This window comes from Rhipicephalus sanguineus, chromosome 5 (genome assembly GCF_013339695.2).
Source record: "Rhipicephalus sanguineus isolate Rsan-2018 chromosome 5, BIME_Rsan_1.4, whole genome shotgun sequence".
In the NCBI taxonomy this organism is placed as follows: Eukaryota; Metazoa; Arthropoda; class Arachnida; order Ixodida; family Ixodidae; genus Rhipicephalus; species Rhipicephalus sanguineus.
This window is the reverse complement of record NC_051180.1, coordinates 7,397,504-7,409,999: the sequence shown is the minus strand read 5'-3', so window position 1 is coordinate 7,409,999 and position 12,496 is coordinate 7,397,504. Positions and strand designations below refer to the sequence as shown.

At 47.0% G+C, this 12,496-nt stretch overlaps 1 protein-coding gene across 1 annotated transcript; it reads right to left on the bottom strand.

Moving 5' to 3' along the window:
• Positions 1-10,203: 10,203 nt before the first annotated feature.
• On the bottom strand, positions 10,204-12,000 carry LOC119393157 (neuropeptide-like protein 30). Its single transcript, XM_037659982.2, has 2 exons — positions 11,836-12,000; positions 10,204-10,545 (listed from the first exon to the last, which is right to left on the bottom strand). Exons 1-2 carry the CDS (start codon positions 11,845-11,847, stop codon positions 10,267-10,269), a joined length of 291 nt encoding a protein of 96 aa, XP_037515910.1. The 5' UTR covers positions 11,848-12,000; the 3' UTR covers positions 10,204-10,266.
• Between the last annotated feature and the right edge of the window lie 496 nt (positions 12,001-12,496).

Genomic DNA, 12,496 nt, shown 5'->3' with positions numbered 1-12,496 from the left:
TTCTAAAACTCGTCGCTCGTTCGTACGCTGAGCAAGCGATCGTTGGTTCTCTTGACATCCTGCGGAGTAGACCTCACTTCCTCGCGCATTCGTTCCAATCACCTTTATACTTGAATATGTATATCGAGCACCGCTGTGCGCTGCTCAGTACACTCACTGTCTAGGTTTGAGGCATCATTTCCAAGGAGGGTCGATGCACGCTACGGCGTGGCAGCATACACGCCGTAACATGCATCGGCGCTATGGCGTGGCGGAAGGTATTGAGGTTATGAGATAGCCTTGCATCCGAAATCAAAAGTATTGATCGATATTGCGGCTTCACTGTTGCTGACAGAAAACGGTGTGGTGCATACCGTCTGTGTTTCTTCCTTATATTAAACCAAGTCTAGAAGAGACGGTACAGCGCGGACGCAAAAAAGCGAGAGCATTTCCTACACTGCTGTTTTTTTTTTGTCGTTCTTGTTGTCGGGTGCGCAAGTAATTCAGCGTTTAGGCACGACGCGTTCAAATGTGCACGCCAGTAATAGTAGCATCGACACATATTTCTCAGCTATACTGCTTAAACAAGTATACTCGCAGACAAATTGGTTTATATCCAACTACTCACGTGCTGCACACACACAAAAAAAAGAGAAAGATTAACTGGATGGAGCGCAGCTTCCGTTTTCGCACTGCGCTCTGTCCCGTCTGTCTTTTCCTTTCTTTTGCGCTTACACAGCACGTCAATAACAGCTACAGGTAAGTTTTCTGAAAAGAATGTTTTGTGAAACAAACATTCATGAAAAATTAAGGTAGCTTCGCACTAAGTGGTGCCAAACCTGAAGGAAGAGCTGGGCCGCCTTCCTTGTTTCTCTTTGTTATTATCTTTCTTTCTTCTTCTTTCTCTCTATTTCTTGTATCTGTCTTTTTTTCCTTCTCACTCTGCCAATTGTTTTCTCGCTTTCTTTCTTTCTTCCCTTTCTTTATCTATTTATAGCTCCCTCTTTATCTGTCTCTTCTCTCCTCTTATCTATTTACGTCTTTATTCCCAATTTATGTCTCTTCCTTTCTCCCTCTCTTTTCCGCGTGTTCATTTTCGTTTGACCTGCTGTAGTGGGGCTTGCCCAATGACTACTGCCCGAGGAGGAGGAGCTGCTTTGCACGAGGGAGGAGCACAGCTTACCGAGAGGTCAAACAGCTTCCCCGTAAACAGAACGAAGAGAGCGCATGATGACGATAGTTTTTTACGACGGAGCACGAGTTACCGACACCTTAAACGTCTTCGCTGTTAACAAAAATAGTAACAACCGCGACGAGTCTTCTCGCTGGTGCATTTCGCAGATTATGCAGTCAATAATTAGTGTCTGGACTGCCAAAGCCACGATATTGTCACGTGCTCGTGACGTTGAAGAACGCCGCAGTCGGCGTGTTCAAGACGAAACTCTTTATTCGGGCAAACTTGGGCCCAGGGAATCAAGTACGACCAATACACGCTGTGCACTGATAGCGGCAAGCTCTGTCGTCGGTAATCTCATCTGCGGTAAGGCGCGTCGGCATTTATACACGTTGCATTGAATATTCCAGCCTTATCGGAGGTGGCCGCGTTAGTTCCAGAAGTAACTCTACTGTTCTCGTTGCGCGTTCAAGCCTATAGAGGATTCTACAATAATCTGGAAGGCTCCCAGACACGCGGGCGAGGTTTGCGCAAGGCAGTGGTTATGCGTGTAACGGTCCGGTTGCATAAAAATATAAAAAGAAGCGCGCGTGGCAATATGCTTACTACGTACGCCGTAGTGGGCGGCTACGGAAATTTCGGCCACATGTGGGTTCTTTAACGTGCACCTAAAGGTAAGCATACGGGCAGGAAACCGATCCTGCGACCTTCGTGTCTGCACTGCAGTCAAGCGCCGTAATCACTAGGCCACCGCGGCCGCTTGCGTGTCGTGTGTTTAGCGAAGGAAAAATAGAAACGCCACGAGGCAATGGTTTGTTAATTATTTTGTTCACTAGGCAGGTGACCTTGTAGTTTCGTACAGTATAGTGAACGCAGTTTCTGAAAGAGTGCATTACAGGGCATCGACGAATAAGTAATGATGCGCCCGGCCCATATTTTTTAGTCGAAATAACGGGGCTAGATAAGTCATGCATATAGACTGAGCCCCCCATTCGCAACAAGGTGGCAATGAAATACGCAGAAATACCCAGCGAAGCCAAATCAAATTATTGTCGCGCATCTATGAAAGTGTAACAACTGATGGACCTTTCAAAGACAGCGTTCATGTGTTGTTTGCAATGAAACTTCGTATCAAATAAAATTCCTAGATATTTATTTATGTGAACACTCGCAATTGTTTGTTTGTTTAATGCATACACTATTGATTGAAGCGCAACTAAGGTTTCTCATTCTTGATTGAAAAAAGCCCACGTGGTCCCTCGTGCATTCACAGGGGACGAACGGGTGCCGCTTTAAGGAGCTTCGCCCCTAAAACGCGGCGTTGGTTACAAATACAACGATAACGCTGGCCTTTAAAAAGCGGCGTGCGGAACAAAAATTGCGGAGGGGCGAAGCATTAAGGGAAGGATGTTTCAGCTAAGCCGAAACCTGTGGAGGGGCGTAGAATGCAGTGTGAAGCGGTGTTTCCCAAAGCAAAATCACTGCTAATGGGCAACGAGAGACAGAGGAAAGATTAGACACAGAGACCCGCAGTCCGCTTTTATTTAACGCGCACGCTGCGAATCTTTATTGTTCAACTACGCACAAGAGAAATCTCCCACCGGCGCTACATTGCAGGTCAAGATCCAGTGCCTATATATACGGGGTGGCCGGTCAACCGTTGTGCAGCGCAGTTAGAGTGACCTAGAATAGGGGGAGTGTCCAAAGCGCCGCGCGAATACATGGGAGGAGCGAGGGCCTTTTGCGGTGAACTTCCGCGCCGCGGCGCTGCCATGCCGGACCCGTTTGGACCCGTTAAGGTCCCTAGATAAACCCGTGGGCTTTCTCCGCGGCGGAAGCCGCGTCAAAGCGGCGAGCGTCTGCTACGCGCCTGATATTTTGGCCGCTATTAGCTAAAATTGCGGAAATTTGGGCAATATTTAATACCGCCTCACTGCAACATAATACTGCAGCGACTCATCACACAGAGAACGCGTTTGTGTGTTGTGAAACGGGGATTTTGTATATATCCTTTCAGCTGGTTTGTCCCGCATCGGTCCACACTTCACGGCTGTTTGAGGAACGCATCCTGCGAGCACTTCATCGTGAGAAAAGGCGCTTAACTTACTTTCGTGTGGAATGACGAACGTAAACTTGCTGCAGGAGAGAATAAACTGGAGATAACCATGAGAACGTAGCAGATATGCACGTAGTAACTAGCCAACGCGCTTGCACCCTTCATGTCCTATCTTTTATTTCGTACATTCGATTTGTTTTACAAGGCTGCCACCCGCGCTCTGCTGTTTCAAGCCATTTCATTCGGAGCCGAATGCGTCAGTCGGCGTGTCCGCGGTACCAAAAGCAAAAATTACTCGCGTAACTCGCGTCTCGTTCACTTGGTATACACGAAAATTGGCACGGAGGGGCAGAAAGCATGTATGCCTAACACGACCGATAGGTCATGGTACCACTAACTTTACATGCTTGCCAACTGCTTAAGGACTAACAATAATAATATGGTGTGTGGCGCGCAAACCCGCTTTCTTTAGCCAGAAATAATGCTGACGATGTATGGTCTCACGATTTATTTAGGTCAGGCGATAAAAAACGTGGTGGTCACCAATATCGATCTCAACATGTAAGACTTACCCATACATTCTGAAGAACTGACCGAATAGGTAAAATGTATGCGAAAAAACTACACGAAAAAAAAAGGACACGGTCCCTTAAGCATTCGCCTCAGACGACTCGAAGAGAAAAGCCATCTTTTTCGTCAGTCGATGCATTGATCCTCCCTCGCCCCTCTACGAAAGCTTTCTGCACATAACGTGGTTTCGGACTGCCCACGGGATCGAAGGCATTGCAAGCTTTCTGCACCTCGCCTGCTTTTACATTTCTTCCGTGGTCGGCCACCCATCACGGAAGCACTGCAAAGCGACCATGTCATGTGATGGCGTCATCATATGACGTCACGTTGAGTGATGTCATGGTGACGTCATCGCGTGATCATTTTGTGCATCACTCGTGTTGGCGACACGGGACGGCAACGGTCAATTTTCCTGTTTGATGAAGCATCTAAGGCTTTAGCCTTAAAAAACAAGACAAATCAAAGTAAATGAAATGATAACAGTGCAACATTGTGTATGCCTCACTTCATGTTACTAGCGATCGCCCGAAAAGAAACGTGATTCTCACCTCAGAGCAGCTGATTACACGCGTCTGAGGGACAAAAGAGGCTTGCTTTACCCGTCTGGTCATCTCTTTATATTTATTCAAGAGATGACCAGACACGCTGTATAAGTACTACGGAATTTTCAGCACGAAATTCTAGTGTACGCTATATTGAGGTCATCAGAAAAAAGCGGGAAATTGCGGTCTAGTGCCCTGTTGATGCGCACACAATTGCCGCGGAAACAATTGCATTTTATGTACCCACTCGTCCACATCTTTTTGTAAAGTCTCTGAACCGGGCGAACGCTAACCGCCGAGAACCGTGAACATATCTGAAGTTGAGAATGAGTTGTTTGAAACTGTTTTCATTTCGTATGGTGAAGGCGTGAAGCAAGGCACGCATCTCGCGCGAACGATATATATATATATATATATATATATATATATATATATATATATATATATATATATATATATATATATATATATATATATATATATATATATATATATATATATATATATATATATATATAATAGCATGTTGCATTTTTTTAGGCTAGGTACATAAGGGATCTCTGCATTTGGACAATTTTCTGAAGTAATTGAGATATTACACTTCTATTTGACAATTTCATACCGCATTTTCGTTCAGACAGCTATTTAACTCGTACAGCAATAACGGAGGTATTTGTAACGTTATTTCATGATATCTGGATATTTCTAGAGCATTTTCCATATTACGCCTTTTATGCATAAACTTGTGGAATAAGGTTAGTTTACCTGGCATTGCTTTTCTTTAAAATGTTTGCGCACGGTGGGCCTTGTTGTACGCTACCTCAGAAGCAAAAATAAGCCAACAGCATTGCGGTCGTATGGCCGTCTCTACTCTTCTTTTGTTTCCCTTGCGTCTTCCCGGGGTGCTCTGTCCATAATAAAGTTCTGGTGGAGGCTAATGAAATGTCGAATAAAGCGGTGTGCACATGGCTAGCAAACCAGTGGCGATCATGAGTAAAAAAGCTGGTAGTGTGAAGCGGTCACTTAGGTATTTCAGCTGACCGCGCGTGTAATTTACCTTTTTTATTACTCTTCATTCTTGCATGCGTGATGCTATTGCCCGATTACTCGTGCGAATAAGTTTTTTTCGTTCTTTGCTTTTGCGTGTTTTTACACACGCACCAACGTTCTCAAACTCTGTGACCGGAACTAGGCCACGCTGATGCCACTTGACAAATGATTTTTTGCACTCTGTTGTTGCCCCAGCACTAACACAACGCTTAAAGATGAATAAGCTCCATTCCGCACAACATTATAAAAGTTAAGTAGACTTCAAGTGCCCTGTGTGGAATCTCGGGGCAAAAAACTACGGCACGTAGCAGACGCTCCTCGCTTTCCGCGCGCTTCCCGAGTGTGGAAAGCCCACGGGTCCGGCGCAGCAGCGGCGCGGTGCGGGAGTTCATCCCTATTCTAGGTCACTCTAGCGCAGTCAAGAAACGCGCTAGCAGAGGCTGCCTGCGTCGGCGTTGTCTCTCGCGGGCGAGGGCGCGTCCTCGTTCCTTGCGAGCTAGTACTTCATCGTTCATCGCAGAAAAAGCGTTTCCGTAGTCAACGCGCGGCGTTCGCTCTCTCTCGCCACGCGGTGAGGCTGAGGCGGTGGCGCCCTCTCTTGCGCTTAAGCAAATGGACCGTCACGACAGCCGACGAGGATGCACGCCAACACGTCGAGACCCTAAGGTGCTTCGACCCTAAAGCTCACATGACCTCTCAAGCTGAGGTGACAAGGAGATATCTTTCCCATCGAGTCGTCTCATGTAAATGCATAAGGGACCCTGCGAGTTTTTTTTTTCATTTATTTACGCACTCAGTTTTATTTATTTAGTTGTCCTATTTTTTATTTACCGATGCGTTCCCGTGCACACTATTTGAACGGCCTTCCGTTTACCATGGTTCGTAATCATTTCTTTGCTTGCGTAACACAATGAAGTGGATTTACCCAGCACTCACAGGCGCACGCACTGGAGGGGCGTTTTCCATAATCATGTAACGGAGGCGCCCCATAACTTACTCAGTAGGAACTGTCCCGTCATTAATTCAAGGGCAAGGTTGTGGCCATTTCAGAGTCTAGCGCGCACGCAAGAGAACGACCGACTGACAACCGGCAAACAGAGGCTCCTCTGTCTTCGTAGCACCTGTCTTCGTCCATTATCAGTCGGCCCTTGTATTGTGTGGTGCGCTAGATGCTGAAATGTAATAACAACATGCCCAAACTTACGTGATTCCAAGTTATGGCCATAGTGGCGGCCTAGGACCCCTGATGTTGATCCTAAGAACTGCTTACTTCTCATCTTTACCCCCGGAAAGCCAGGGACCAAAGGCAGGCCGTTGTGCGAAGCACGCCATCGCTTCATTTTCATTTTTCGCATCCATTGCGAATGTATTGCGAAGCAACTCCTCTGAAATGCCGGCTCGACATGCCGAAATTCCCTCCTGCGCAACGCCGTGATGAGCGCCAGCGCATGCGCGTCCCCTCCCCCTCTCTCTCCTCTCCTACGCTGCCCCCCTCTCGCGCGCCTGTCGATCGCGTTCCCCGCTCGCCCTGTGAGAATTAACGGCCAGACTAGAGGGAAGACACGACGCGCGTAGTGTTCCTCTTCGCGTTCCACGACGCGTGGTCGGTAGCATGCCCGAGGTCGGTAGCATGCCCAACGAACGCCAACGGAACGCGATTGTGCAAATGCTCCGGCTGCGCATCGCCTCATGGTCCCCTTTAGCGGGAGATGGTGTAAATTTTTTAGTGCACATGTAGCACATGTACCTATTTTCTATGGAGTGGGTATATTCTAATTGGTCGACATTCTGTACCTTGACATTACATAACGTTTACTAACTGGCGCACAACAACAATCTCACTGCTGATGTAGATAGAGCCTTATGCATACGTGCATCGAAACACGTTCTTTTACCGATACATTGTCAGCTTCTTGTAATCGGCCTTTTCTAATTTCTAAACATTTCTATATACCGGTTCGTTCTGTTTACGTTTTGTAATGATGACGTCACAACATGTTTATACTTACCCCTTACAACATATGCAATACTCTCACTGAGGCCCATTAAGGGTAATTTAAATAAATGAAATAAATGTAGTGATTAAATGGTAATGAAAGTGAACTAATAAGCAACGTTACGCCTATATATGCTTCACATGACTTTACGTATGCATAGAGACGCCATATATATACACACTGACTCTTCTTGAATTCCTAAGATATATGAGTTCTCGATTCACACTCGCAGTAAAAGAACGAATGCGCCTGGTAATTTAATTGTATTATCGATTCAGATGATGATTCTGGCATATAACAGGCATTGAACTGTCTGGTTTAAGGATGTGCAGCAGCTTTCCTAGGTTTATATGCAAACAGTAGGTTTATTTAGGCTCGAATGCAACACTTGAGGGAGCTTGAGTAACCTGGCGAAACCTTCGCGTTACGTTCACCACAATACTTCCCACTGAAATAAAAGCACCAGCTCAGCAACAACTAAAGAGAGACAGAGCTTCGAAAATTATTCAACAATATCGGAGAAACGAGATGCACGAGTTCGCAAATGTCGCCGTATTGCGACCACGCATCAAGGTCATCGTGTGCGAGGCGAGCAAGCGGCTAAGAAGAGAAAAAAAAATGGCGCAGCTTGCACTAAGTCGCGCAAGGCTGGGTCACGGCAGAGCTGGTGGGCGCCTGGCTGGTCCTGGCTTGGCTAGGCTTTCACCCTCTCACCTCTCTCTTTCCCATCCCTTGCTTTATTATACGACACATGGCTATGCTTCCTGCCTTTCTTCCTATCTATTTTTGTGCCTGTTTCTTTCTACCCCTTTCTCTCTCTGTCTGCTGCTTTCGCTGTCTTTTTCTCTCTTTCTTCCCCTTCTTTCTATCTATTTCTATTTTTCTGTACTATACTATACTATACTATACTATACCTGGACAAGGCTATGCTATGCTCTGCTAGCGTGCCTGGATAGCCGAGCGGTTACGACGCTCGCCTTCAGATCGTAGTTATGGGGGTTCAAATATCGTCTCGCCAATAATTTTTCTCTTTCTTTCTATCGTTTTCTTTTCCCTCTATGTCCTATCTCTCTATCTCTGTCTTTCTCGCTTTCTTTCTCTCTCTCTCCCTGCACTCGTTTTCTTGCCCATCAGAGTTATTGTATACCACGCCGGACAAATGGGCGCACGTGTTCTGGGACGAAGCAGCAGATGACGAAGGGAGGTCGTGCCGGTTCATGACGATGATAATATTCTTCCTACGACACACAGAAAAGCTCGAGCATAAGAACTCTGCTGCAAACATCACCACCCTGTGGAGAGGGATTGACCAGCGAAGCTGAAAGGGCCGGCCCCGGTGTTTAGCACTGGCTTTATCACGAAGCCATGCCACTCTGTATAAAGGTGAATGGCCAGCGAAGTATTGTAGAGCACGGTTCAGAGGTGACACTGAAACTGTGTAGAAGGTTACAGAAAGTTGGTTTTGAATGTATAGCGTACGCTCCTTTGAAGTTTTCCATTTCAACAACGTCTTTTTGCCATGACATGCGTCGTCTTGTCTGGCTTGCCGCGTGTGCTTGGCTTTTCGTGCACGATCTTAAAGAGCCATTTGAGCAGCGTACGTATTCTTGCCGTGTTCTACGCTTCGTGACGCTTTAGTGGACCATTGGTGAGTAGTGCCACATAGCTGCGCTAGGGACAACCGATCGTTTCGCTTCGCAGCTTCGCCGCAAAAGACACATTTCACGTCATGAATTTCGTGTGAGTGCGCGCCTTCGGTAAATAGTAAAGCATGCAGCGTTATTATTTAAGGCGAAAGGATTATATGTCTCGTGTGGACGTGACCTCGAACAGAAAGCTGGCGTGAAAAAGACTAAGGATATCGCAAGCAAGAAATATCACGTGAGTGCGAGCTGCGTGTTCGCTTCGTCTTCTGTTATTTTTTTAGCCAGCGTTCGCGCATCTAAAAAAGTAATAAAAGCGGCATTGACGGGACGTAAAGTGTCTGTTAAAATAGCCACATCGGGTGGCTTGTTTTATTATTATTATTTTTTTTTTCGCGTAAAGGCGGCGCTGTGATCAGCAGACCTGCGCGACTTGGACCAATGGCGGGTCCGGATTTTGGTGCACGTAGCATATGTGGAACTCATATTATTGAACAACTCCCGTCTTAGGCGAATGCGTAAGAGGCCCGGTGAATTTTCAGGAGAATTGGTGTCCTTTGTTCTTGCCCATTAATCAGTTTATGAATATATTATTTGTGTCTTTAGCTCACGTTCACTTTTGGACCGATATCTCTTAGCGCTTAACGTATTTATAGTCGAACCCTCTTGCGTTGATTTTCCTAATGAACAAGGGGCCCGCAACAACCCGGAACCTCATTTACACGATTGTTTCTTTAAGAACTGATACGACCTCTTGTTTGATGAGATCATAACGTAGCACGTCTAGAGAGCGAGTAGAACGGGAGCTCCATTTACTAGACTCAGAACAAATCTTTTCACTAGCCGAAATACTAGGCCAATGGCCATCAAGGGTTCACCATAAAGCGATTCAAGTCCTTCAAAACTTGATAATGCTACCTGGGATGACCACTGACTTAGCTACATTGCGTGTGTGCATTGGGCCAGAGATTAGTCGGTTGTGTTAAAACGAGAACGCCTGACTTCACCGAACGCAAGACTGTATTGTTTTTGTGGATATTTATTTCTTTTTCCCAATAACCTGGTGAAAAAAGGGTAGCCGTCGCCAAGACTCGGCGATAACTCCTTCATTTAATTTCAATAAAAAAAGGTGTACGTACACTTCACCAAGTTGAGGACGCAATAACGGCACACGACTCAGCACTTTCGTTTGTCGTTAAAAATTTATTTACAGCCGAAAACACTCTCTCTCGCTCTCTTTCTTTTGAAGAGTGGACTACCACCATCCATGGCCGTGGCCACCGTAGCCGCCGCCATAGCCTCCGTAGCCTCCGTATCCACCATAGCCCCCATATCCTCCGTAGCCTCCGTGGCCTCCGTATCCGCCGTATCCGCCGTAACCGCCGTGTCCGTAGCCTCCATATCCACCATAGCCTCCGTAGCCTCCGCCGTATCCGCCATAGCCGCCGCCGCCGTATCCGCCGTATCCGCCGTAGTGGCCGAGGTGGCCGGCACTGACCGCTGCAAGAACGGCTGCCACAAGAGCGACGAGGAGCTGCAAGAAATAGTTCCCAAAGCAGAACTTGGTAATGCCCTTTCGTGAGATTAACTAGCGTACCCTGCAGCCCAATAAAGCGCTAGCACGCTAGTGACAACGATAGATGTGGCCAACCGAATTCAGCATATACAGCCGCAAACTCCATTCTCGTTACTCCGACTAGAGCAATTGGACCATCGTGTGCTCTCGATGACCTTCCCAATGTGACTTCTCAGTCTCAAATATCGCCTACATTGGCTTGGTTCTTGTACACACGCTACCGCACTTTACAGTGAAACGTGTCGCCGTTGAGTGTACCGCCGAAAAAGTGGCTTTGCAAGAGAAAGTCTGGCAAGGCCTCCAAAACAAACAAAAAAAAACCGGGGGAGGGGGGGGGGGCACTAATACATTCACCGATATGTAGCATAATCCAGGCCACTGTGCTGAAATATTAGATTTATTATGCCGTGTATACACAACTGACGGGGGAAAAAGAAAGCGAACAGGCTGGCATCTAACACCAGAACGAGAACAGCGCTTGCCTCCACTGAAGGCAAGTGCGGACATAGAAATTTAAGCATAAAATATGGCATACTGGTAATAGTGAACAAAAATAATAACGGAATTACACTATGGCCATAAAAAATAAAAATAACGAATTATCGCATGTCGCACTAACTGCAAAAGAATGGTTAGAAAACACAGGCTTTGCTATTCGGAAAGAAAATGTGCTGTTCAAACGAGAAGCTGTCCAGAAGAAGAACTAAACCATGTTCCTTTTTCGTTTTCCTTTTTTGTGCGGTGATTCGACAATGCTAATAATGCGCTTATAGACAGCCGCTTTTTTTTTCTGTTTTCATACTTTCGCGCCTCACCAAAGCACAGCAGCAAAGTTGGAGTTTGCAGGGAAAGAATTTTACGCAAGGCTTGTAAACTACCTTCGCTGCTTTCGAAGTTGAAATGCCGAGCAAGCTTTTATTTTTCATTTTTGTCCCGTCCTTAAGGTAGCACTTACCATGCCCTTTGCGTGCCTCGTTTATATTCCATAATAATCGCCGAAGTGGTCCTCCTACATTTGAGAGAACCACTTTTCCGTGCCTTTCGTAATCTTTGTTCTTACGTGCAGTAAGCACACGATTGCTTTCGAGGCTTACCTAGGTTAACCGTGAGTTTTGCTGCTTATCACTGGCTAGCTATAATGTGCAGCCTTTGTCGTGAAAGTCGTCGCCGCATCGGAAAAGTACGATTCACGTTAACTTTGCGAACGAACTCCTTTCACACAAAGGCGTGCGTCAGGCTGCCACTTACCATTGACTTCATGATCACACCGGTTCGGGAAAGTCCGTGCGAAAGGACGAGGCTTCGGGTTGGTTGAATTGTGTGCGATGAGGACCGCAGGCGCGCTTTTATACCCGTCGACGGCCAGCCACAAAACCCAAGTGTTGCTGCTGGTGGGCGGGGGTGCCGGACCGGTGCCTCCCCCGAGCTTGAGGCGAGGGCTTGCCTTTAATTGGGACAGCGCGCGTCGTGCTGCCACTGCGCCGCAAAGACATTTATTTTTTTTTTCTCTCGGAAGCCGAAAGGGAAACGAGTCGGGCTTCCAATTCTCTTCTTCGGCAACTCTCACTTTCCATGACAGGGGGCCCTTCCACCCTTGCTCGTGCGCGTGGCTGTTTGTCTTTTCGGACACGCTTAGCTGTACGCTGCCTTTTTAGCTTACTCACGCGCCTTTCGCGGTTCTCTTGCTTCTGTCTCTCACTGTTTTGTCGGCACACACGCATATGCCGCTTGAGCAGCATCACTATATGGGTTACGCCCACCTGGGTAAAGAGTGCTTAACCGACAGGAGGGGATAGAAGAGAGGAGACCTGGGTAAACTCCTGGGACGAGCTCGATCTGGTCGCAACAGCGCACGGGACTGCCATGGCTCATGGGGACGGAGGACTCCACCCACGTCCAGGGCCCGTCG